This window comes from Acomys russatus, chromosome 29 (assembly GCF_903995435.1).
Source record: "Acomys russatus chromosome 29, mAcoRus1.1, whole genome shotgun sequence".
Taxonomy (NCBI): domain Eukaryota; kingdom Metazoa; phylum Chordata; class Mammalia; order Rodentia; family Muridae; genus Acomys; species Acomys russatus.
In genome coordinates this window covers 12,629,042-12,655,923 of record NC_067165.1, presented here as the reverse complement: position 1 = coordinate 12,655,923, position 26,882 = coordinate 12,629,042, and the positions used below count along the sequence as shown (strand labels likewise).

Below are 26,882 nucleotides of genomic sequence, written 5' to 3'. Positions count from 1 at the left end.
TGCCTTTATCTGCTGGGCCAATGAGATGGCCACAATTTTGGGGTTTGTTTTGTTATTTGCTTGTTTGTTTGAGACAAGAGTTTCTCTGCGTAGCCCTGGCTGTCCTAGAACTCTGTAGACCAGGGTGATCTTGACCTCTGAAATCTGCCTGGCTCTGCTTCATACATGCTGTGACTAAAGGTATGTGCCACCAGGGCTGGCCTCAGATTTTATTTTCTTCTTCTTTTTCTTCTTCTGCTCCTCATTATTATTATTATTATTATTATTATTATTATTATTATTATTATTATTATTATTATTATTATTATTATTATTATAAGATTTATTTATTACTATGTATATAGTGCTCTGCCTGCATGTAAACCTGCAGGCCAGAAGAGGGCATCAGTTCACATTATAGATGGTTGTGAGCCACCATGTGGGTGGGAATTGCTGGGAATTGAACTCAGGACCTCTGGAGGAGCAGCAGTGCTCTTAACCTCTGAGCCATCTCTTCAGGCCTACTTATTATTTTATGTGTAAGTGTGTGTGCCCAAATGAGTATATATGCACTATGTACATGCAAGAGCACAGAGGGCAGGGAGCACTGGATCCCTGGAACTGGAGTTACTGGTTTTAAGCAGCCCATGTGAGCTCCCTCTTTCATTCTTCCAGTGAGAACTGAACCTGGGTCCTCTGTAAGGGCAGTAAGCACTCCTAGCCACAGAACCATCTTTTCAGTCCTGCACAATCTTGCTTTTTCAGAGTCTTTCACTGGGACTTGAGGCTTCTGGAGGTTAATTGAGACAGGCTGTCCAGTGAACTCCAAGGAAATCTGCCCTTACCCACCTTCCCAGCACAGGATTACAAACATCCACTACCCCACCTAGCTTTTTACGTGTGTGCTGAGGACTGAATGGAAAGCACTTTTTATCAGCTCAACTACTGCCTCAGTTCCTTGCAGTTTGTGGTCTGCTGTTTGCTTTTGGAGATAGAATCAAGTATCCCCGGCTGGCCTGAAACTTACTATGCATCCAAGGGCAAGGCTGGCCTTCTGAGCCTTCTACCTCTATCTCCGAGATGCTAATTACATAGTGTTCCACCAAGCCTGGTTTATTCAGACCTAGGCACAGGAACTTCCTGCACACTTGGAAAGCACTCCACCAAGTTAGTTACATCCCAAGCCCCCAGACTGACTCCTTACACCTCCCATTTTGTACCTTCTGTCATCTTTCCCATTGCCAACCACTACAACTGTGTGTTTCAGGTAGGACTGTGTATTTCTGGGACTTCAGGGTGATCTGTGACTTTTGCTTGTTTGTTTGTTTGTTTTTGTTTTTCGAGACAGGGTTTCTCTGTGTAGTCTTGGATGTCCTATACTCATTTTGTAGACCAGATTGGCCTCGAACTCACAGTGATCCGCCTGCCTCTGCCTCGCAAGTGCTGGGATTAAAGGCGTGCATCACCACCACCCGGCTTCTGTGACTGCTTTTTAAAGATTTATTATGTATACAGTGCTCTACCTGCATGTATGCCTACATGCCAGAAGAGGGCATTAGATCACATTATAGATGGTTGTAAGATACCATGTGTTTGCTGGGAATTGAACTCAGGACCTTTGTAAGAGCAGCCAGCGCTCTTAACTGCTGAGCCACCTCTTCAGCCCTATCTGTAACTTCTTTGACACCCCACACACAGAGTGTTAGGAAAACTTGTTTTCTACTTGCAAAATAAACCAAGAATCACTACGGTCAAGGTACCGTCTTGTCTCATCTTTTTTGCTTGGTCTTTTCATTGCATACAGTCCTTTTGTAGCCCTATAGGCTGCATCCAGTTTTACATAGAACTATAGCCCAGTTCAAAATTCTTCTCAGTGGTGGAGATCAAGCCTAGGGCCTCACAAACACTAGGCAAGCCTCTAAGCTGCTCTTCCTGCTTTTGCTCTTATCCTTTTTCAAGTATTTCCCACACAGACGGTTAGGATGATTCTGGTAAAATACAGGCACATCATGTGCTTACTCAGAAACCTCCAGGCACTACACAACCCATCCTGAGTAAAAGCTAAAGTTCTTAAAGGTCCACAAGACTCTGATCTGTGGGCATTTCTGCTCTGCTATCCATATACCACTGTGTTCCTCACTGCAGCCACACCTCCCTCTCGGGTAGTTACTATTGCTGCTTTGCCCTGTACTTTCATGTCTGCACTTATTTCCTTCATTTCCTTAAGCTTTAGTCTCTTAGGTGAAACCATATATGGTACTGGTTAGTAAGCATCATATACAATTTCCTTTCTCCTTTAGTATAAGTCTTCTGTCCACTTTTTATTGATTATAACAGAAATCCCATGGAAGCAAAGATTTTAATTTATTCATTTTTATATTCTCGGTACCTAGAAGAGTAGTGGATACATGGTTAAAAGAACTAAATAAGGGGCTGGAGAGATGGCTCCGTGGTTAAGAGCATGGCCTGCTCTTCCAAAGATCCTGAGTTCAATTCCCAGCAAGCACATGGTGGCTCATAAACATCTGTAATGTGATATGGCGCCCTCTTCTGGCTTGCAGGAGTACATGCAAGCAGAGCACTGTACACATAATAAATAAATAAATCTTAAAAAAAGAAAAAAGAACTAAATAAATATTTTAATGCATAAATAGCGAGAAGCAAGTGAGGAAAAACTCCTGTAAAGATAAAAGTAAACTATATGAGCATTTCTGTTATTTGTCAGTAAGACTATCAACTTCAAATATTTGCTTCTCAAATGTCATAGGAAGTTACTAAAAATAAGAGCACCAACCATGTACTACAATATATTTAGAGGCTTATTACTAAATGAGCAAAGCACTGCTGGGTGCAGTGGTGCATGCTTTTAATCCTAGCACCCTGGAGGCAGAGGCAGGAGGATCTCTGTGAGTTTGAGGCCAGCCTGGTCTACAAAGTGAGTCCAGCACAGCCAGGATTACACATAGAAACCTTGTCTCTAAAAGCAAAAAGCAAAAATAAATAAAATTTTAAAAGTCAAAAACAAAAAACCCTAACTGAACAAAGCAAAAAAAAATTTTAATATGCCACTTTTTCCACAAGCAAATGAGCAAATGAGATGCCATGTACTTGTAGAAACATGTTTGTCCATCTTGTAAGTAGAAGTTTAAGTGAGAGAAACAAATGGTGCGGTGTTGAAGAGGTGGCTCAGCAGTTAAGAGCACAACTGCCTGTTCTTCCAGCACCCACATGCTGCTTACAACTATCTGCAACTCCAGGTTCAAGGAATTCAACACTTTCTTCTGCTCTCCATAGGCCCCAGGCATGCATGTGGTATACAGACATACACGCATGCAAAACACCTATACACATTAATCAATTTTTAAAAAGATTGAAACTTGTAATTATTAAAGGATATGAGATGTGACATTTCACACCATTATTTTCTCTCCTTTTTTTAGACAGGGTTTCTCTGTGTTATCCTGGCTGTCCTGGACTCACTTTGTAGACCAGGCTGGCCTCAAACTCACAGAGAACCACCTGCCTATGCTTCCCAAGTGCAGGGATTACAGGCATGAGCCACTACACCCGGCTTCACATCACCTTTTAAAATAAAGACTTTTTATTTGTTTGTTTCGGGTTTTTCGAGACAAGGTTTCTCTGTGTTATCTTAGCTGTCCTAGACTTCACTTTGTAGACCAGGCTGGCCTCAAACTCACAGCGATCCGCATGCCTCTGCCTCCCAAGTGCTGGCATTAAAGGGGTGCGCCACCACGTCCAGCTCTAAAGATTTATTTTTATTTTTGTGTATGCATGCTGTGTCTATGTAAGTGCATGACACATGTGTGCAGATGTCTGCAGATACAAGAAGGTTTTAAAGCCCCTGGAGCAGGAGTTACAGTTGTACAGTTGTAAACTGTACAAGAACAGTAAGTTCTGTGAACAGCTGAGCCATCTCGCCAGCCCCTCACAATTCTTTTTAGATGTGTTTTTTCCCACTGGGGCTAATTCAGCTTTTCACAGAATTGAGTCTACACTACACAGCTATGAATATATCTTAAATAAATACTATGGGCCTAGCTGCACAGGGTTTTTTGCTTGGTTGTTTGTTTGTTTTATGCTTTTTTTTCCCAAGACAGGGCTTCTCTGTGTAGCCTTGTCTATCCTGGGCTTGCTTTGTGAACCAGGCTGACCTCGAACTCACACCAACGCACCTGCCTCTGCCTCCCTAAGTGCTCCACAGGATATTTTTATAGGTCCTATCTAGTAAGCTAAGCTTCCTTAGAGAACCTGGGACTTGACACAGCTTAGAAAATACATAGGCGGCTGGGCGTGGTGGCGCACACCTTTAATCCCAGCACTCAGGAGGCAGAAGCAAGAGGATCACTGTGAGTTCCAGGACAGCCTAGTTTATAAAGAGAGTTCCAGGACAGCCAGAACTATTACACAGAAAAACCCTGTCTCAAACCCCCTCATCCCCCAAATGAGGAGAATATACAGGAGAGAGAAGAGATTAAGACATTCCTAGACCTATAAATCAGTGTATATAGAAGACAACAAAAACACCCACCTTATTAAAGGAGGGATCATATTCTGAAACTAGATTACACTTGGTCCAGAATGCTAAACAAATCTGAAAGAGAAGCATATGCCTGAAGAAGACAACTTGGGCAGATCAAAAGAAGTCAAGAAAAACTAGAAAGCAAGGCACAGTAGCTCATACCCCAGCACTAGGGAGGTAGAGACAGGTGGATCTTTGAGTTATAGACCAGGCTGCTCTATATAGTGAGACTCTGTGTCAGAACAACAAAACAAATAATAGAGGCAGGAAAAACAGCTACAATATATTAGTAGGAACCTAAGCACAGAATAAGAAAGAAAAGTAAACAAAGACAATGACAATTGTAGGCTAGGAATGGAAAATGAGAGAATAGTCACAATGTATCCACACACCTTGTCTGACCTAGCCCTTTCTATCTTCACTCAACATGTTCATGTGACAGTGAACTCTTCTTCCCTTGTAGTTTTGTGGTTTGTTTCTCTGCTTTGTTGGTACTAGGTAGTGGACCTGGGGCCTCTACTCCTGAGCTACATCCCAGCGCTTCCCTCAAAGTTGCTATTTGCCAACTATCACTGGTCCTTTGGCGATCTCTGAATCGAAGAGGCATTTACAATTGGTATTCTTAGTGGTCTTCCTTACCACAGGTCACCACAGCATCCCCAGAACTGCCCCACACTTGAAAGACACACATGCTTCTGCTGCCAAAGTTAAGATAACACAGGACAAAAACCTGGCAGCCTTACATCCAGCTCAGGGCAATTTAGGACGGAGGAATACTTTGTACTAGGCCATACAAAAACAAGGAAAGCAAGAGACGACTGGCAATATCACAGCACACCAAGAAACTGGAATCGGGGTCTAGCTGCTCGTTTTTATAAATAATGCATGAGTAGGTCACTGAACCCATAGAGTTTCCTTTCACTTTACGCTCAAAGATTACATAAGTCTAACAGAGCTCAGAAACACATACCAAAGCCGGGCGCGGTGGCGCACCCCTTTAATCCCAGCACTCAGGAGGCAGAGGCAGGCAGATCGCTGTGAGTTCGAGGCCAGCCTGATCTGCAAAATGAGGCCAGGATAGTCAAGGCTACACAGAGAAACCCGGTCTCGAAAAAAAAAAAAAAAAAAAAAACAAAAAACAAAAAACAAAACAAAACAAAAAAAAGAAACACATACCAATCCATACAACACCAATTTCCTAAGTTAACTACCCTAACAGACTGAACTCTTGACCCTGTCTTCACGTGCTGGGGTTACAGGTGTCAGCCACCATGCCCAGCTGATCTCTAAGGAGGAGGCGGGCGGGGAAGGACTGGGGAATGAATGGGACTGTACAAAACAAAAATACAAACACAAGGACAGCAAGAGACGACTGGCAACATCACAGCACACCAAGACACTGGAATTGGGGTCTAGCTGTTTGGGTTTTTTTGTTTTTGTTTTTGTTTTTTTGGTTTTTCGAGACAAAGTCTCTCTGTGTAGCCTGGGCTGTCCTGGACTCACTTTGTAGACCAAGCTGGCCTCAAACTCACAGCGATCCACCTGCCTCTGCCTCTCAGTGCTGGAATTAAAGGCGTGCGCCATCACGCCCAGCTTAGCTGCTTGTTTTTATAAGTAATGCATGAGTTAGGTCACTGGGCCCATAGAGTATATCTTCTGCTGTATTATAATTCAGCAAAAAGCTTTTCAAAACTTAACATTAATAGAAACATAAGAAAATTAACAACAAGGCTAGGCATGGTGGTGCACACCTTTAATCCCAGTACTTGGGAGGCAGAGGCAGTGGGATCACTGGTCTACAAGGCAAGTACAGGATGGCCAAGGCTACACAGCGAAACCCCGTCTCAGAAGAAAAGAAGAAGAAGAAGAAGAAGAAGAAGAAGAAGAAGAAGAAGAAGAAGAAGAAGAAGAAGAAGAAAAGAAAAGTAACAGCAAACCAGAATTCACAGGAGAGACTTGTCACTGTGAGATATTCAAATTTCAATAGTTAGTGTGCATTAAAAGCAAGTTTTATATGCAAAGCACATGCATATAAATGAGCATTTTATATTTCCTACTCTCAGTGTCCTAGCTAGATCACCCTTTTATTAGCAAGATTTGTCACATTTAATTACTCCCTCCTCCTTGTTATTCCATTCTAGACCAACAAGCTCTCCAGCTTTTCTTCCTGTCTCACCATCCACTCCTCTCCCCGGAGGCCTTGTGTGCCAAGGGCTCAGTTTTTTCCTCCTCCCTATGCTCCTTACTATTACTATCCCCACTTAACATGTGAAAGCATGGAAGCACAGACAGATTCAAACCTAGGCAATCAAGATGTCAAAGGTTGCCAGGTATGGTGGCGCAGGCCTTTAATTCCAGCACTCAGGAGGCACAGGCAGGTGGGTCTCTGTGAGTTCAAGGCCAACCTAGTCTACAAAGTGAGTCTAGGACAGCCAGCATCGTTACACAGAGAAACCCTGTCTTAAAAAACCTAAGAAACCACAAAGATGTCAGAGGTTGTGTTCTTGACTGCCTCACCATTCCTTCTATCCTTCTGGCCACATAAGAGGCAAGACAGTCTGTACTCTTTTTTTCTATTGAGATCTCTAGCTAGCCTGCCTCCACATTCTGAGTGCTGGGACTGGCCTGATATTAGCCTTCGGTAACTGAAAAAGGGACATATGGGGCACAAGGGACTTTCTTAAGGTATTAAGGATGATTACCAAGCCAACAGGAAACCAATACTCTTGCAAATCCCATTAAACAAGTTTCCTTCCTAAGTTTCTTCACTTTACCTTTTGGTATGTTTTGTGGGAAATGTGAAAATGTTTTAGAACAAAGACTGTCAAACCTAGATGCTTAGGAGACCTTTTTTAGTGGGGTGGTGATGGTGCATGTTTGAGACAGGGTCTCTTTGGGTAGCTCAGGCTATTGTGAAACTCCATATTAGGCCAGACTAGCCTTGAAGTCACTGGGTGCCTCTTAGGAAGAAAGGTGTCCCTAGTAGGAAAACTTTTATTTTGTCATTGGGAGAAGGACATGTGCTGTTGCACATGTAGGATCAGAGAGCTACTTTTGTGAGTTGGTTCTCTTTAAGACAGCTTTATATAATACAGATCGGGTGGAGGCAGTAAGTTTTCTCAGCAAGTAGAGGGACTTGCCGCCAAGGCTGGATGACCTCAGCTCAATCTCTAGAACCAACGTAGAAAGAACTGACTCCACAAATTGTATACATAGGAAGAAAGAGTCGCTCAGTCCCCGGAATCCATCCAAATGTGGAAGGAAAGAAGTGACCCCACAAAGTTGTCCTCTGAACTATGGCATATGTGCACACCCACCCACCCCTGCACATGCAGAGAGAGAGAGAGAGAGAGAGAGAGACAGACAGACAGACAGACAGACAGAGAGAGACAGAGTCAGAGTCAGAGTCAGAACAGTCAGTACTACACAGGGAAAAAGAAAGAAGAGCCAGAAGTAGCAGCAGCAACTTGGCGGTGGTGGCTCACTCAGGAGGCAGAGGCAAATGGATCTCTACAAGTTTTAGGCTAGCCTGGTCTACAGGGTGAGTTCCAGGTTAGCCAGGCTTTTACACAGAGAAACCCTGTCTCAAAAAACAAAAATCAAAAAAGTAATTAAAAAAAAAAAAGACCAGGTCAGTGATGCAGCTCAGTGGCTAACGGTGCTTGCCACCATGCTTAACAACCTGAGCTGGGTTCCTCAAACCTGCATACTCTAAGGAAGGAACCAACCAACCACCTGAAGTTGTGGATGGGGGCGCGCGCGCGCACACACACACACACACACACACACACACACACACACTAAGCCAGGCATGGTGGTGCAAGCCTTTAATCCCAGTACTCAGGAGGCAGAGGCAGGTGGAGCTCTGTGAGTTCAAGGCCAGCCTGCTCTACAAAGTGAGTCCAGGACAGCCAAAGCTACATAGAGAACCCCTGTCTCAAAAAATAAAAATAAAAAAGAATAATAATTAAAATTATTGGAAAAGAAGAATGCAGATGTGGGTGAGTCCTGGTGTGGTGGTAAGCAGCTGCACATTCAGGAAGTTGAGGCAGAGGAAATTTCAGTTCAAGACCAGCTGAGGCTGTATAGTAAGACCTGTCTCAACAAAACAAAGGCCATAAATGGGACCTATGCAGGTAAGTTCAACCGAGACTCCAGGAATGTTTCCAAGAAGAACTCAAGCATCTTTTGCAGGTACTTAGCACTTGAACTTGAGAAGGTTTTGAGAGAGTGGCTCTGGTTCCAAGACGACCACACCACAGTGCCCCTACCCATCTGCACTACTGATTCTCATAAGCAGTATGAAGGATGAGGAAACCAGAGCAGCTGAATCCAGATCATGACAACAAACAATTAGAAGTGATCTGGGAATCTGTTGCCAGGATGGCTTACAGTCAAGCCACACCATGCCATCCTTTCATCATGAAGGGATAAATCCAGAAGAATCAATTTTACATTGGGACACTTGTGTTCTCTGGGCACTCAGGAAGTATTATGAGGGAATATAAGAGCATAGGAGCTAAGGCTATTGTCCCAAGGAAATAGACAAGCCTGTAGTAAGAATTTTGGAATTTTTCTTTCTTTAAAAACACAGAAATCAAGTCAGGAGCAATGGTGCACATCTATAATCCTAGCACTCAGGGAGGCAGAGGCAGACGGATCTCTGTGAGTTCAAGGCCAGCCTGGTCTACAGAGTGAGTCCAGGACAGCCAAGGCTACACAGAGAAACCCTGAGGGTGGGGGTGGGGGGCGAGAACATATGTTTTCGTTTTAATATCAGGAAGTGAGGCTGTTTCACAGCAGCTGACTATGATTTGCCTTGTGCTCCAGCAGGGGGTTGATTTTGCCAGCTGCAAATAGTTTTTGTGATTGTGTGACCTTTGGGATTCTGGGGACTTTTCAGAGGTTATATAAATGCTAGGGCCCCCAAGAGGTGGAGTAGGTTATTGATTGGTAGTTGATTGTTGGTTGCAGTTTGTTAAGAAGTCATTTGCAAAGAAAAAACAGGAAGAAGAAATTAGATATCCTAATGGTGAAGATCAAACTTACCGAAAGGAGTGCAACACCTTTAATCAGCAGAAAGTAGTCTAATGACTTTATTTAGGGATCTCTTTCCTTTTCTATTCTTTTTTTCTCTCTTATCTAGTGTTAGGGGGTTGAAAGGGTGGAAGAAAAGGGGTGGAGGGGGGGGGTAAGAGGAACCCACAAAGTAGCAAACACTGGCTACACAAACACATTGCTATTTATATAATAATATAATTACATTAATTATAAGTACACATGTGTTTTGCCTACATACACAAGTAAAATAGATCACAGACGCTGAAACAAAGACAAAGAAGTTACTTCAGCACACTTATGTAAATCATACCTCTGTAAGTGCATGCAACTGTCCTTGATGTACACACACCCCCATGAACCTGAAAAACAAAACAGATTTTTTTAAAAAAAAAACCAACACACAAGATATGAATGCAGTTTCATAGGGAAAAAACTAGTTGAATTACCTAGGCATAGGAAACAATGCAATACATATAAAGTCCCTATACCATCTCAGTCTTGAATAAGATGCTAGGCTGAGCAAGTTGATGGTGGTGCAAGCCTTTAATCCTAGAACTCTGGAGGCAGGCACATCTTTGAGTTGGAGGACAGCCTGGTTCAAGGCCAGAGTGAGTTCCAGGACAGATAGGACTACAATTCAAAATTTTTTTTAAAAATTAAAAGATGCTAGATTGAGGCCAGCAAGATGGTTCAGGATATAAAAGCACTTGTCTCCAAACCCACCAGTTCCTGGAGGGTATTCATGCTGGCTAGTCTTAAACCAACTTGACACATAAGATGTAGGGCATTTTCTTAACTAGTGGCTGATGAGGAAGGGCCAGCATGCTGTGGGTAGTACCATCCCTAGCCTTGGTGATCCTGGGTTCTATAAGAAAGCAGTCTGAAGCTGGGTGTGGTGGCACACGCCTTTAATCCTAGCACTCGGGGGATCGCTGTGAGTTCAAGGCCAGCCTGGTCTACAAAGTGAGTCCAGGACAGCCAAGGGTACACAGAGAAACCCTGTCTTGGGAGAAAGAAAGAAAGAAAGAAAGAAAGAAAGAAAGAAAGAAAGAAAGAAAGAAAGAAAGAAAGAAAGAAAGAAAGAAAGAAAGAAAGAAAGAAAGAAAGAAAGAAAGCAGTCTGAGCAAGCCAATGGAGAGCAAGGCAGTAAGCAGCACCCCTCTCTGGGACTCTGCATCAGCTCCTGCCTCCAGGTTCCTGCCCTGCTTGAGTTCCTGTTCTGGTTCCATCAATGATGGACTACACAGAAGTGTAAGCCAAATAAACCCTTTCCTCCCCAGTTTGGTTTTTGGTCATGATGTTTCTTAACAATAGAAACCCTAACTAAGATAGTGTCCTCTGACTGCCACATACTATTACACACTTATCTATCTATCTATCTATCTATCTATCTATCTAAAGTAATTTTTAAAGTTTTAAAGATGCCTGAGTGGTGGTGGTTCACACCTTTAATCCCAGCACTCAGAAAGCAGAGGCAGGAGATCTCTGAATTTGAGGCCAGCCTGGGTACATAGAATGAGTTCCAGGACAGCCAAGGCTACACAGAGAAACCGTGTCTTGGGGGGGAAAAAAGCCTAAGTGATAAATTTCATTAAATATCTGGTTGCAGCATACCTAGAAATAAATAGCAATGGTGAAATGGTGAAAAAGAGTGGTACATATATTTAAAATGGCAAGGGAGTGCTGAAGCTGGACTTCAGTGGTATAGCACTCACCTAGATTCACTTTCCCAGAATTGCCAAAATAAAATAATAAAATAGAAAACTAGTCCAGTGCAGTGGAACATGCCTGTAATCCCAGCACTCTTGAGTTTCTCTGTCCTGGAACTGGCTCTATAAATGAGGCTGGCCTCAAACTCTGAGATCTGCCAGTCTTTGCCTCTGGAGTGCTGGGATTAAAGGTGTACACCACCGCATCTGGCTTCCTTGATAATCCTTTAAGGTTAGTGCTATTGCTCAGTGGTAGAGCAATTGCCTAGCAAAAACAAGGACTGGGTTCAATCCTCAGTACCAACAAATAGATAGATAAAAACATACATACATACTTTCCAGAGTAGTTAGAAGAAAGCTAGCATGGTATAAAAGCAAATTAGACAGAATGTTGGGGGAACATAGTTTGAGGCGGGGTCTCACTATAAAGCGTAGGTTTGCCCTGGAACTCAGCTTCCCTAGTACTGGGATTATAGGTGCGAGTCACTGGCTCCATCATTCACTTCTAAACTGATTATAATCTGCAGTTGGCTGTTTTTATTCACCTGCTTCAGTTGCTGTCTTGGGAGGATTACTGCCTCTGACTGCTAACCTAGGCATAGAAGCTTACTCTTGCTCTGGACTGCCTGGTTCAACTCAGCTGCTCTGGCTCAAAATCCCTTCCCAAATAACTTAATACAATCTAGCTTTTCTCTTGGCCTCTGAATTGCTCTGCTTGGCCTCAAACTAACTCCAGCAATCTTTTCTGGTCCTTATTCGGTCTTCGCTGGAGTCTAGCTTCTCCTCTCTCTGCAGCCTGCCTATCTCTCAATTACTGTCCCCGTAAAGCCGCCTCCTCTCTCTATCTGCTTTGCCCTTTACGGAGCTTCCTTTTCCTCTCTCTAATTTTCCTTCTAAGGATTGTATCTTATCAATCTACTTTCTGTTTATTGTAAGCAGGTGATTACGGTGTAGCTCAGCCCTAGCCCACACCTTTAACATAAGAGCTTTCTGTACAAAGGATTTAATAAAGTTAACCCTAAGTCAAGAGGCAGAGCAAGAAATCAGCTGACAGGGATTAAGTAGATAGGAGGGAACTTGACAGAAGGATGTTTAAGACAGCATGGAGGAGCAGCAGCTCTCTGGCTTTTAGCTTTACTTTAGACTTTCTCCACCTGCATTGTCAGCTGAGAGCTGAGTAGGAAGGTCAGCTAGGTGCTTTCTCTGCCTCTCTAAGCTAGCAGGTTCTCACCCCAGCATCTGGCTCCTGATTCTTTATTTTTAAAATGGACCAAGTTGGGATTTACTTTCTTTATAACAATAGTTGTTGGTAGCTTTCTTCATTGGGGAAATAGAGAGTTTTATAGATCTCTGTCTTTCTAGTACCTATCATAGTATCTGTCATATAGTATTCCAAAATTTATTGACTAGCATGAATGGTTTTTATGACCTAGGAATTTATTAATGGTTGACGTGCCCTCTTTGAGATGGCATGTATGTACTTGTGGTGGTCTGAATAAGAAAAGCCCCCATAAGCTCATGTATTTGAATGCTTAGTCACCAGGGAGAGGGAGTGATACTATTTGAGAAGGATTAGGAGGTGTGGCCTTGTTTGAGAAAAAGTGTCACAGGGAATGGGCTTTAAGGAAGTGGGCCCATGCCAGGCCCAGTTGCTCTCTGCCAGTAGATCAGGATGCAGCTCTCCGCTACTGCTCTAGCACCATGCTCCCCACCATAGTGGTAATGGACTATTCCTCCGAAATTGTAAGCAAGCTCCTAACTAAATGCTTTCTCTTATAAGAGTTGCCTTGGTTATGGTGTCTCTTTAAGGTAATAGAACTGTAACTAAGACAGTACCGAAGAGCACCCTTCCAAGATCAGCTAAAATTTCATCTTCTCTAAAGGATCTCATGACTGACCTAGGTTATTAGCATAACAGCACTTCCTTCTCCTTTCCACAGCACCGCCAGCACGCTCCCCACCCGCTTCTTTGAAAAACTGCTGGTTGGCATTAAGTGAAGTCATATGAGTCTGGAGTCAGACTACTATTGGCTCCGTCACATACTTAAGGCCTCTGCTTTTATTTCTTTATTTTTTTGGCTTTTGAAGACAGGCTTTCTCTGTGTAACAAGCCCTGGCTGTTTTGGACTCGCTTTGTAGACCAGGTTGGCCTTGAATTCAGAGATCCACCTGCCTCTGCTTCCCAAGAAGAGCTCTGTTTTTAAGTTTACTTATTTATTCATGTGTTTACTTATGATCAACCACTACTGTGTGTATGCTCTATTCACAGCCCAAAGAGGAATATTACTATTGCCTAATTCCTTTAGCCGTTGTGAAGAGGAAACAATCCTAATATGCACTAGAAAGCATGGTTGCTCTTTAACATCACCGATTGCCTGCTCAGGGCATACGTAAGTTTTTAAGAGAAAATAGTGTGCACTGGTGAGATAGCTCACCAGGGAAAAGTGCTTGTCACGAGGCTTAACAATTTGAGCTGTATAGCCAAGACCAATATGGCGGAAAGAACAGAGTCCTGCAAGTTGTCCTCTGACCTCACATGAGTACCAGGTCACTCACACCCACTTCCTCCCACACACTCACAAAGTAAATAAATAAATGTTTAAAAACACTTTAAAAGGGTCCTGGAGAGACAGCTTAGTAGTTAAGAGCACTGGCTGTTCTTCCAGAGGACCCAGGGTTCAATTCCCAGCACCCACATGACAACTCACAACTGTCTACAACTCTAGTTCCAGGCGATCTGACACCCTCACACAGACATATATGCAGGCAAAACACCAATGTACATAAAATAAAGATAAAGAAACACTGAAAAAATTTTAAATAAAGAGAAAGGGCGTATCTTGAGCTGGTAAGATGACTCAACAGGTAAAAGCACTTGCTTTGAAAGCTTGATGACACCAGGCATGATGATTTATGCCTGTAATGCACGCACTCAGGGAGGCAGAAGTAGAGGGATATCTTTGAGTTCGATGCCAGCCTGGTTTCAAAGTCCAGGATAGCCAAGGCTACACAGAGAAACCCTGTCTCAGAAAAAGAAAATAAATAAGAAAGAAAGTTAGTTAGTTCTACCCTTGGAGCCCACACAACCTTAGGAGAGAACAAATTCGACAAAGTTGTCTTCCGGCTTCCACACACACTACTAATACTACCAGTAATATCTTCCCCTCCCCACTTTGGCTTTTCAAGACAGGGTTTCTCTATATAGTTTTGGCTGTCCTGGAGCTAACTCTGTAGACCAGGCTGGCCTCAAACTCAGAGATCCACTTGCCTCTGACTCCAAGTGCTGGGAATAAAGGCTTGAGCCACCAATACCTGGCTAATAAATATCTTCTTAAAAGAGTACAGATCCTATTTCATTTGTTCCCATGTACAGTATGGAACAATGTGTTCTATATACAAGTATTTACTAAGTGAAAAGTAATAATCACCAAATTAGTAAATTTGTTTTATAAGACAGAAATATTTTACCAGCATTATATAGAGACCTTGTCTCAAAAAGGGGGTGGGGAGGAAGGAACATTTTGAGGCAGGTACTAGGCTGGGAAGCCATGAGTCATTTGATTTTTTAAATTAATATGTATAAAGACGTCAGGCAATGCGGTTTTACCATTTACAAAGGACAGTGACAGGCACAGACATACAATTTTCTATGTCCGCACCCCCACCCCCCAGCATCACTACAGCACAGCTATGACATGGCACTCTGCTTTTCTCCCTGACTTTCCTGCCTCATTCCTTACACAAATGACTGCCACTGAAACATTCAAAATGGTGTCATAGGGCTGGGAATGCAGTTTGATTAGTAGAACACTTGCCTAACACACACATAAACTGTGTGTGGTGGAGTATGCTTATAATGCCAGCTTCCCAGAGGTAAAGGCAGGATGACTTGAGTTCAGGGTCATCCTATGTACACAGCAACTGAGGCCAACCTGTGCTATAAGACCTCATTTCAAAAACAAAAAACAAAACAAAACAAACAAAAAACCCAAAAACTAAGTTTATAGCCAGCACAGTGGCACACACCTATATCCCAGCAAGTTTAGGAAAGCCAAGGCTACAGAGAAAAATCTGTCATGAAAAACAAAACAAAAAACCCAAGTTCATTTCCACCTTACATTTTGAGATGCAAGCTAGGTCGGGTGGTCTGCATCTACAGTTTGTCCCGGCAGTAAGACTAAGTCTGAGGTCAGTACACAGTGAAACCCGTCTGAAGAAGGAGGGACTTAAGGAAAATTACACTCTTCCTGATCCATTCTTCCCCTCTCTTTCTCCCTTTCTCTTTGTTTTAGGTGTTGTTTTGAGAAAAGGTCTTCTGCAGCCCAGGGAGGACTTGAACTTACACGTAGCTGAGGATGACCTTGAGGTCATGCTCCTCCTGTGCCACTACACACAGCTTGTGACTGATTCTCCACTTCCACCTCCATCCTGCCAGATAGCACTTACTCTATCAGGATAAACCTGTGTTCTTTTCTCTCCTCTCTCTCCCCCCTCACTCCCTCCTTCCATTTTTTTTTTTTTTTTTTTTTTTTCCTTTTTGGTTTTTCAAGACAGGGTTTCTCAGTATAGCCCTGGCTCTGTGAGATCTCTGTAACTCACTTAGTAGACACCAGACTGGCCTAAAACTCAGAGACCTGCCTGCCTCTGCCTCCTGAGTGCTAGGATTAAAGGTATGTGCCACCACCACTCAGCTTCTTTTCTTTTTTTTTTTTTTCGGTTTTTAAAGACAGGGTTTCTCTGTGTAGCCTTGGATGTCCTGGACTCGCTTTGTAGACCAGGCTGGCCTCAAACTCCACAGCGACTGGCCTGCCTCTGCCTCCTGAGTGCTGGGATTAAAGGCGTGTGCTACCACCACCCAGCAACCTTATTTCTTTTAAAAGTCTTTTTACTGAGGCTGGAGAGATGGCTCAGTGGTTAAGACCAGTGGCTGCTCTTCCTGAGGACCTGGGTTCAGCTCCCAGAATCACAAGTTCTGAACCATAAGTGCAGTTATAAAGAATTCAACACCTTCTTATGACCTCTATGGACACTCCATACATGTAGCAGCACATTTACACATTAGGCAAAATACTCAAAAACATAAAATAAAATAAAAATAAATCTTTTTTATTATATTTATTTTTATATATACATATATATTATTACACATAAATAAAATAAACTACATACAGCAGAAAGAACCATGAAACAACCAGGAATTATATAAATGTTACATTCATAGTGATTTGGCTATTTTTTTTTTTTTTTTTTTGGCAAACTTGAAGAAAACATCTTTCCTATCTTGTTGAGTCTAAAATTCTGAATGAAAATCAATATCTATCATATCTTATCTCTATTACCTTAAAACATCTACCTAGACCTAAAAACATCTTAACCTCTAAACAACTAAGCTTAACTGTAAGACTAAACTATCAGGTCTTCAACCCCATCAGAAACTTGAGAAGGAATAAAACTTAAATACCTAAGTGAACCAGAAGTGCAGGTTAGCAGCTTCCAACATTAAAAATAACAGAGACAGTTTACTGCCTGAGCAGTCACCAAAAACTCTCTATAATGTTGGAGCATCTTCTTCATCCTTCTGGCCCAATATATCTGACAGACATATTTGTGAGGCAGGAACTATTGAAGACTTGCTTACCCTGTCTTGGCAGAGTTTGGCCGTCGACTCTGCCTGCATCCAAGCTTGCCCATTTTTAGGCAGAATTCTGTCTGTGGCCAAAACAAGAACATTTTGTGTAGAGGCTGGTTTGCCACATTTGAAGCCAGCTCCATAAGGAGGTTCTTTGATGCTCATCATCTTCTTTGAAGTAGGCTGGGTGTTGCCAGGAGTTAAACTGTCTTGTTGTCAAAGAATCTTTAAAATGCTATTCCTGGCTTGTTTAACCATTTTCCCTAATAAAAAGATATTATTTGCCCCCAAATCAGCCAGAAGTCTTAAAAGAATGATGTCCTATTTCCTCTAAGGGGAGTTGGGTAGGTTTTTGTTTGCTCTGTTGGACTACAAACGCTTATTTTCATTGGGAGTTGGTTATAAGTTATTACTGGTCTTATACAGAGAGAAAATGAGGTTGGACTCAGAAATGTCCCTCTTTCTCTTTCTTTCATAGGTATAGAGATAGTGGTTGCAAAGAAAGAAAGGGAGATATAGAAATATATAGGTATGATAGAACAAAAAAGTAGATTATTGAATCTACTCCTCAACCTAAGGCCTTAATTATTACTCACAAATAAGGTTATTTTTAATTCATTAGTATAGAATTTTGTATATTGATGCAAAATAAGTTTAATTTTGATACATTGGTATAAATTCAAATTCAAGATTATTCTTCACTATATATTATATATATATATATATATATATATATATATATATATATATATATATTTCTAGTCTATTATGAGGTATTGTACCCATCCAACTCAATTATAATACAAGATTTACTTCCAATACCTTGAAAGTGGTATTGCAGGCTGTTTAGGATAATTAAGTAATACAAACTAATTGTCAGTTGATCAAATCATGGTCATGTCAATAGCTAGTCTATTTTTATCACAAAAATATATATCCTAGGTCTAACAGATAGATATGATTCTATAGATATATAAGGTAAAATAGTTAGATAAGGCCTTCAAAAGCCTCAGAGACCTAAATGTTTAAAAACATTTAAAAATGTTTTTTATTATTTTAATGATTCTTTGACAAAATAAAAATAAATCAAGGGGCCTAAGTGGTGGTGGTACATGCGTTTAATCTCAGCACTCAGGAGTCAGAGGTAGGTGGATCTCTGTGAGTTTGAGGCCAGCCTACTCCACAGAGTTCCAGGACAGCAGAGAAACCCTGTCTCAAAAAAGAAAAAAAGAACGTGTGTGTGTGTGTGTGTGTGTGTGTGTGCGCGCGCGCGCGCGCGTGTTTAACTGGGCTCAGCAATAAAGAGTACTTACTGGCTGCTGTCCAAAACACCTAGGTTCAAGTTCCAACACTCACATAGCTGCTCACAACCATTTGCAACTTTAGACCCAGGAAATCCAATGGCCTTTTCTGGCTTCCGTAGGCACTGAGCATATGAACACACACACAGGCGAATACCCATACACAAAAGTAAAATTAGAAATGAAAGGGCTGGAGAGTTGGCTCAGCTATTAAGAGCACTGGTTAAAAAAAAAAAGAGCACTGGTTACTCTTGCAGAAGACATGGGTTTGGTTCCCAGCATCCACATGGTGGCTCACAACCATCTATAACTCCCTCTTCCAGGAGGTAAGGTCTAACACTTTCTTGTGACCTCTCAGGAAACCAGGCATGCATGTGGTACACAAATGCTAGCAAAATGCATATACACATATAATAAATAAAAAATTAACACATTAATAAATAATTTGAAAGATATATGGATGAACAAAACCCAGCCCCTTTCCTCACTGAGCTTCTAGTTACTGAAAGCTTTACAGCCCCTGATTACAGTCCAAATTCCCCGGCATGTGGCGTGTTACTCTGTACTGAGAGAGCTGGGATGGTGACACATGCCTACAACCTCAATGCTTGGGAAGTGGACTCAGAGGGCAGCAACTCAAGGTAATTCTCAGCCCCACTGAAAGTTCAAGGCCAGCCAGGGCAACATGAGACTCTGTCCCCAAAGACCAGAAAGCAAAAACTAATAAATTTTTTTAAAAAGCACAAAAGGTCTAAGTGTTCTGGCTCAGCCTTTCTTATCTACTACCAATCCACCTGCACTCTCTTTATTGTAGTTATGTAACTTGCCACTCCTACCCATGTTCTGAGTTCTCATACTTTTACACTGTTGCTTGAATGAGTATTTTTGAAACTCACTTTTCAAAATTCTATCAATGCTTTAAAAACTCTGTTAAGAATATCTCCAAACAAGCCAGGTGTGGTGGCCCATTTGCTTAGTCCCAGCACTCAGGAGCTGAGGCAGGTAAATCTCTTGGGTTTGAGGTTAGCCTAATCTACATAGCAAGTTCTAAGATATCCAGGGCTACATAGAGACCCCATTTCAAAGCAACAACAAAAATCTCCAAACAATACTAATATAACAAACATAGCATTTGGTGTGCTAGAGTGCGGCCAGATATTATGTCATTAAATTCCTTAAATTGTTTGAACCTTATGACATAGGCCTGCAATCCCAGCTATTCAGAAACTAAGGCAGGGGGACTGTAAATTCAAGGCCTACCTGAATAGAGTTATTTCAAGGCCATCGTAGATAATTTACTGAGATTAAGTCTCAAAATAAAAAGTAATTGAGAAATGTTGGGCTGGAGAGATGGCTCAGCATCTGAGACCACAAGCTGCTCTCCCAGAAGGTCTAGGGTTCATTTCCCAACATCTGAGCATCTACATCTTCTGGCCTCTGTGGGCACTGTATGTGGTACATAGACATACATGTAAGTTTAAAAAAATCTTAAAAACAAGAAGGCTGGGGATGCAGACTGCATATTATGTACAAGGTCCTAGATTCAATCCCAGTGCTCCTCACTCCCAAACACACACAGTCTAACACTGACTTTCCAGGCTGGCTATGGTAGTGTCTATTCAGAGATGTAATTTCAACCATTTCTCTGATCTTCCCATCAAAATTATCTTTTCCCACACAAGACCATTCTGGAACCTCTATTAAAGAACCTAGCAGGCCCCACCACCTCTACCTCATGTTTTATTTGTATCTAGCTTTTTCACTATGTCACAAGGTTTTCCAGGTCAGGGCCCTGTTTGTTAGGAAAGGGTATCTGCTTCATCAGATTGCTTCATTTTTCCTTCTGCTGTAGACACTGCCTGGTGTTCATCACAGTTTGTCATCACCACAACATGTGAGCAGAGTGTGCCATACCTATGCCTATCCCAGAACACCTTAACAACATCCTCCAAGCTTTCTCCATCCATCAGCAGATGCAAAAGACCCAGTGGAGGAATTGAGGTTTTGTCTTAGCAGAAAAAGAGTCTCTCTTCTACCTCCACCCAACCTCACCACACCAGGGCAGGAATAAGAAACACGGGGTTAAGGCTAGGAAATCTTGTTTATAGTAATTAACCCACCTAAACTGGTAGCCTAGTTGATTGTTAGTGTTCAGTAAATAATTACTAAGTTTAATTAAAAATTAAAATTCTTTTCTCTCTCTCCTTTTTTTTTTGTTTCTTTTTGGGGGGTTGGTTTTATTTTTCAAAACAGGGTTTCTCAATGTAGCCCTGGCTGTCCTAGAACTCACTCTGTAGACCAGGCTGGCCTCAAATCCAAAAATCTACCTGCCTCTGGTTCCCAAGTCTGGGATTAAAGGCATGAGCCACCACTGCCAGGCTAAAATTTACAAATCTTATTCCAAGACAAGACCTTTCCTAGGCCCTGTAAGCCTCCAACGGGGGAAGTAACCAAATTCATCTGTTAGGCCATAGAAAGAAAATTAGAACTTTTTTTTGGGGGGGGGGGGTGCCTTTTTGAGATAAGGTTTCTCTGTGTAGCCTTGGCTATCCTGGACTCCCTTTGTAGGCCGGCCTTGAACTCCAAAGATCCGCCTGCCTTTGACTCCTGAGTTGTAGGATGTGTGTGTCACCATGGCCGGCTCCAGAAAATGAGAGCTTTTATGTAAAAAGCTTTACAAGTATTTTAAAAATTATTTTGTGTGTGTGTTTGTTTCCATGTTATATGTGTGTACCATATGCATACAGGAGCTTGTGGAGGTCAGAAGAGGGTGTTGGATCCCTGGCACCTGAATCAGAGACAACTGTGAGCTTCCATGTGTGTGCTGAAGAAGCAAAGGCGAGTCTTCTACAGGAGCAGTAAGCACTGTTAACCACTGAGTCAGCTCTCCAGCTTTACTAATATTTAATTATGAGTTAATAGTAGCACAGGGGAACATGCTCAAAAATGTTTGCCTAATGAGATACTGTGGTAGATGACTAATAGGCCCCAAGAGATACCCAAACTCTAATCCCTAGAAGCTATGTACACTGTAAGGCAAGGAGAATGAATCAAAGTTACAGATCGGCAGGGTGCTGCTTGCCTATAATGTCATTATTCAAAAGCAGCAGGATTATGACAGTCAAGGCCAGCCTGGGCTACACATCGAGAAACTTCTTTCTCCAAGGGGAAACGGAAAAAAGAAAAAGGTTGAACTTGGGGGGTGGTTATCATTCTAGTTAATTTATTTTAAAATAGAAATGAACTGAGAATGTGGTCTCAATTGTAGAGTTAGCTCTAGGTTCAATGCCTAGCAGAAGGGGAAAAAAAAGACAGAGGAGAGAGGGAAGGTTATCCTAAATTAGTGAGGTGGTTTTTCTAAATACACAGTTAGTTCTCAGAGGAGGAAAATCAAGCACAGAAGTCATTATCAGAATAATACAATACAAGGGGGTGATTATGATCAAAATATATTATGTACACATATGAAATTGTCAAGGAATAAATAAGCTATTTAAAACAAAACGAAAAAGAATGGATACAATATGAAAAGGGCTCAACCTGCCATACTATTTTTTAATATTAAAAAGGTTTAAAAGCCATGTGTGGTGGTGTATGCCTGTAATCCCAACAGGGAAGCAGAGGCAGGCAGATCTCTGAGTTCAAGGCCAGCCTGGTCTACAATCGAGTCCTGAACAGCCAGGGCTACACAGAGAAACCCTGTCTGGGAGGAGGAGAAAGAAAAAGAAAAAAAATGTTAAATTCCTTATACTATATATGTGTGTTTTGTCTGCATCTGTATCTGTGCACCACTTGCATGCCTGATGTGCCCACAGAAACCAGAAGGTGGCATCAGATGCTCTGGAACTTGAGTTACAGTTTATAAGCCTTCATAATGGTACTGGAACTGGACTTTGGTCTTCTGGAAGAGCAGCAAGTGCTCTTAACTGCTCAACCATTCCTCCAGTTCCTGCAGACAGATCTTTTAGTTCAAACCAGCCTGGTCTACAAAGAGTTCCAGGACAGCCAGGGCTACACAGAGAAACCCTTTCTCAAAAACAAAACAAAACCATGAGGTGGGGGTAGAAGAGGGTACTGACACAGATTTCAAGTCTCCAAAGAAGCTCTGACTGCACATCTATAAAAGGCTGTACCATCCTTGGGTAAAGCTTTACCATACAGTTCAAATGTGCTCTGGATATAGTATGTCACAGGAAACTGGTTGTGTAAGGTCCTAGATAGGAGTATTCAGAAAAAGAAAGAATAGACGCCAGTCTGGTCTACAAAGCAAGTCCAGGATAGCCAAGGCTAACACAGAGAGAGACCCTGTCTCGAAAAAAAGAAAAAACAACTCATCTGAGCCTCACACAGCTGACACTCAGCAGAGCTGGCTCAGTCTAGCTTATTCCCCGTTCATCACCGTGGGGTGGCATAGGCATAGACTGACCTCGAACTCATGATCTTCCTCCCTCACATCTCAAATACTGGGATTACAAATGTCTGCCACCACCCTCAACCCTCTCTGTCCAGGATTTGCTGTATGTGCGTATATGGGTGTGTATATGTGAGCACAGTAACAGTCATGCAAGTGCACATGGAGGTCAAACTCGGTGTCATCCACAAATGCTATCCATTCCTTTCAGACAGTCTCTCACTAGAAGACAATGCCTCAAACAAACAAACAAACAAAAAAAGAATGAAAGAATAAACAAATAACACCATAAAAACACAGGCACCAAAACAGAAAATTGTACAGAAAAAGGGAACTTCAATGTAGCCTGCGTGTATCATGTAACTTGCTTGTGGTGTTAGGGATCAAACCACTGAGCTATTGAGCTGTACCCCAGAACTATTTCTTTTTCATCACCAGAGCCAGACAAAGAAAACGGCTACAGAAATAAACATGGTGGCCCCTTCTTCAAGGCATTCTGACAGAAACAATGTTGAGGTAGAACATCTGTTGAGCAATTAGGGATAAATCAATCATAGGGGTCCTGCCTGTTACCCTAGTATTCAGGAGGTAGAGGCAAGAGGGTTTCAACTTCAAACCTAGCATGGGCTACACTGTAAGACACTGTCTCAAAAAGAGGGGAAAAAAAAAGGATGTGTCAAACACAAACTTCATAGAGAGATTACTTCATTTAACCCTTATAAAAACATTGGTAATAGGCACTAAATGTTGTTTCCATTTCACAGGTAAAAAAACCGAAGACAGATTAGGTGGCTTATACAAAGGCACACAACTAGCAAACAGCAGAGTTGTTTTTTAGGCACATTTTGGAGGATTAGTTTTCGTTTTACTGCTTGTTACGTAGACACTAGGCACCATACGGGGGATAAAAGGAACTGAATATTAGAAATAAGCAAGCATGGTTGTTCACAGACAAGATGGTGATGTAGAATATTCTGACCAGCTTAGGTTAGTCACGGGCCTAGGCTGGCCTGGAGTCACTACATAGCTGAGAGTGATCTTGAACCCATAATCCTGTTTCCACTGGGTGCTGGCTGAGCTGCTCTATCATGCCTGGCTTATGCAGTGTTGCAAATCTAACCTGAAGCGTTTATATGCTAGACTAGTTCTACCAACAGAGCTATACCCACAGCCTACCTCAGATTCTTTTTGTTAACCTATATTTGTTTATTAATAGGAGGAGGGCATGTAAAAGTCAAAAGCAATTACTAGAAGTCTGTTCTCTGCAACCACCATATATATGTGTGTTCCAGGGATAGAACTCAGGTCAACAGGCTTGGCAGTGAGCACCTTTATCCACTGAGCTATCTTGTCAGCCCTCCTCCTCAAATTCTTTATTTTATGTGTATGGGTGTTTTGTGTGTATGTATGTCAGTGTACCATATGTAAGCTGTGCCTGAGATGGCCAGGAGAGAGCTGGATCCTCTGGAACCAAAGTTAGACACAGTTGTGTGGCATTATGCAAATGCTGAGAACTAAACCTAGTTCCTCAGCAAGAGTAACAAGTGCTTTTAACCGCTGAGAGACCTCTTAGTGCCCGCCTCAAATTGTTTATGGACAGTTTTTCACTTGATCCTACCATCAACCTAGTGTAACAAACAGTACTACTATCACTGCCTACCTCAGAGATCAGGAAATGGAGATTACAGAGGCTACATTGTTTGTAGAGGATCTGAACCTCTCCTCTAAATTCCAGATTTGTATCTGACTACAAATTTGTATCTCCTGACCTCCCATTCCTAAAACCTGCTCCCCCAGCAAGATCTTCCCCAGTGCTGTTCAAGTAAAACCCCTAAGAGTCAACCCACATCCTTGCACTGATATCCCACACCCAAATTCATTGGGAAATCTTAGTCCTTATTTCAAAGTACCCAGATAATCCAACTACTATCTCAACAGTTATCACAGAATCTCAGCTACTGCCAGTTCTGTCTGGATTGTTGTAACAGCATTCTAACACTTTCCACCAGTTACATACTTACAGATGGGCAAATAACATATAATGAAAACAATAAACCTCTATTTTGCCCAGCTACATGGAATACTACTCCATAGATGAAATCATAACTTTTCCAACTATTTCTTCTTAAATTCGTTTTTGGATTGCAGGGGTATAAGGGTAGATCTCACTAGTACCCGAGGCTAGCCTCAAAATGGAGATCCACCTGCCTCAGTCTCCTGAGTACACAGGTTACAGGCATGAGCAACTATACCTGACCTTTACCCATCTCTTATTTCCCTTTATGAACCTAACTTATATACTGCTCCTGATGATTTTTATTTTTTTAAGATTTACTTATTTTATTTTGTGTATGATATTTTGCCTGCACTTATGTATGTGCACCATGTTTGTCCTGACTACAGAGGTCAAAAGAAAGCATCAGACCCCTGAAACCAGAATTGTGGATGGCTATGAACCACCATGTGGATGCTGGGGGATGAACCTGAGTCCTCTGCAAGAACTGCAAGTGCTCTTAACTGCTGAGCCATCTCTTCAGCCCCAGCTATTGCTGATCTTATCAACCAACTTCAAAGAGGAAAAGCTGAGGAGGACACAGTACTTCCCTTCCAATATTATTATAAACAAACTTAGGTAACATCAATATTTAGAGGGGAGAATTTGAGATTCAGCATTTATACTACAAATGATTGTAATCATTATTAGATCAGACATTATAATGTAACTATATTTTACCTGTTCTATAATTTTTTTCCATTTAAAATTTTTGCTTATTTTATATCTACCACTAGTTCTTCTCATGGTCACTGAAAAATCATGACATTCTTTTGAATATGGCTTTCCATCTTGTCAAAAACATCACAAAATGTGTGTTATTCCTCACACCTCACCCACAGTTCAGTATTTCTCCTGAAATTCATAATCTTTATTATACTAATAGACTACTTAGTCTCTACACCACTGTACAATAGTCATCCTCAACCTCTTGCCACTCACTACCCTATCCATTTGGTTCTTTGGTTGTTGGTTTGTGACACCGTTTAACTCTGTAGCCCAGGCTGTCATGGAACTCACTATGTAGCTCATGGCCTCAAGCGCACTGTGTAGGTAAGGGGGGCTCTGAATTCCCAGTCTTCCCGTCTCCATTCCCAAGTGCAGTGTTTACAGGACTGCACCTTGACACCTGCCTTGTCTTTTGAGACAGGGTCCTACCATGTAGCTGTCAGTTCTTTGTCTCTGTTGCACTCATGAGACCTCACACCAGCATACACACACACTGTTCTAGTTGGTCTTTGTCAATTTGACACAAACCTTGACATATCTGGAAAAAGGAAATTGTAATTGAAAAAGTGTCTCCATAAGACTGGCCTGTAGGAAGGACAGCTCAATGCTTAGGAGCACTGATCTGAGTTCAAGTCCCAGCACTGATGTTGGGTGGTTTACAACCACCTGTAATTTCAGGTCCAGGGGCTCAACACCCTGGGTACTGTATACACACACACACACAGTTATTAAGACAATAATAATCTATTATTTCAATTGGCCTGTAGGGAGGGGCTGGAGAGATGGCTTAGCAGTTAGGAACGCTGGCTGCTCTTCCATAGGACCTGGGTTCAATTCCCAGCATCCATATGGCAGGTCACAACTATCTGTGAATCCAGTTCCAGGGGATCCAACACTTTTATATATACACACACACATACATATAGGCAAAACATCAATGTACATAAAATACACACACAAATCTTTGAAAGGAAAAAAAAAGATTGGCCTATAGGCAAGTGTGTGAAGATATTTTCTTGATTAATGGTTCATGTGAGAGGGCACAGCCCACTGTGGAAGATGCCACCCCAGGCAGATGGTCATGGGTGCTGTCTGAAAGCAGGCTGAGCCAGCCACAAGGCATAAGCCATAGGCAGCTCTCCTCCATGACCTCTGCTTCAGTTCCTGCTTCCAGGTTCCTGCTCTGACTTCCCTCAAAGATGGACTGTGACATCAAAGTTGTAAAACAAAATAAACCCTTTCCTTCTCACACTGCTTTGATCATGGTGTTTTAACACAGCAATAGAAATGTGTGTGTGCGCGCATGCACACGCACACACACACACACCAACAAATAACAAAAAGATATAATAAAAAAAAACTAAAAAGCCAGACATAGTGTGCATACTTGAAATCTCGGCCCTTGGTAGGGTGAGGTAGGCGGAGCCTGAACCACCAGGCCCAGCTGCAGATGATGTTCTAAGCGATCTC

The 26,882-nt window shown here is 42.0% G+C and overlaps 1 protein-coding gene across 2 annotated transcripts in view; it reads right to left on the bottom strand.

The window, feature by feature from the left end:
* Positions 1-26,882, bottom strand: part of Tesk2 (testis associated actin remodelling kinase 2) — a 105,775-nt gene that overhangs the window by 29,920 nt on the left and 48,973 nt on the right. For both annotated transcript variants that reach the window (XM_051171128.1, XM_051171129.1), the window contains exon 4: positions 9,891-9,939. In XM_051171128.1, coding sequence (XP_051027085.1) covers positions 9,891-9,939 — 49 coding nt within the window. The remainder of the gene's footprint in view (positions 1-9,890; positions 9,940-26,882) is intronic.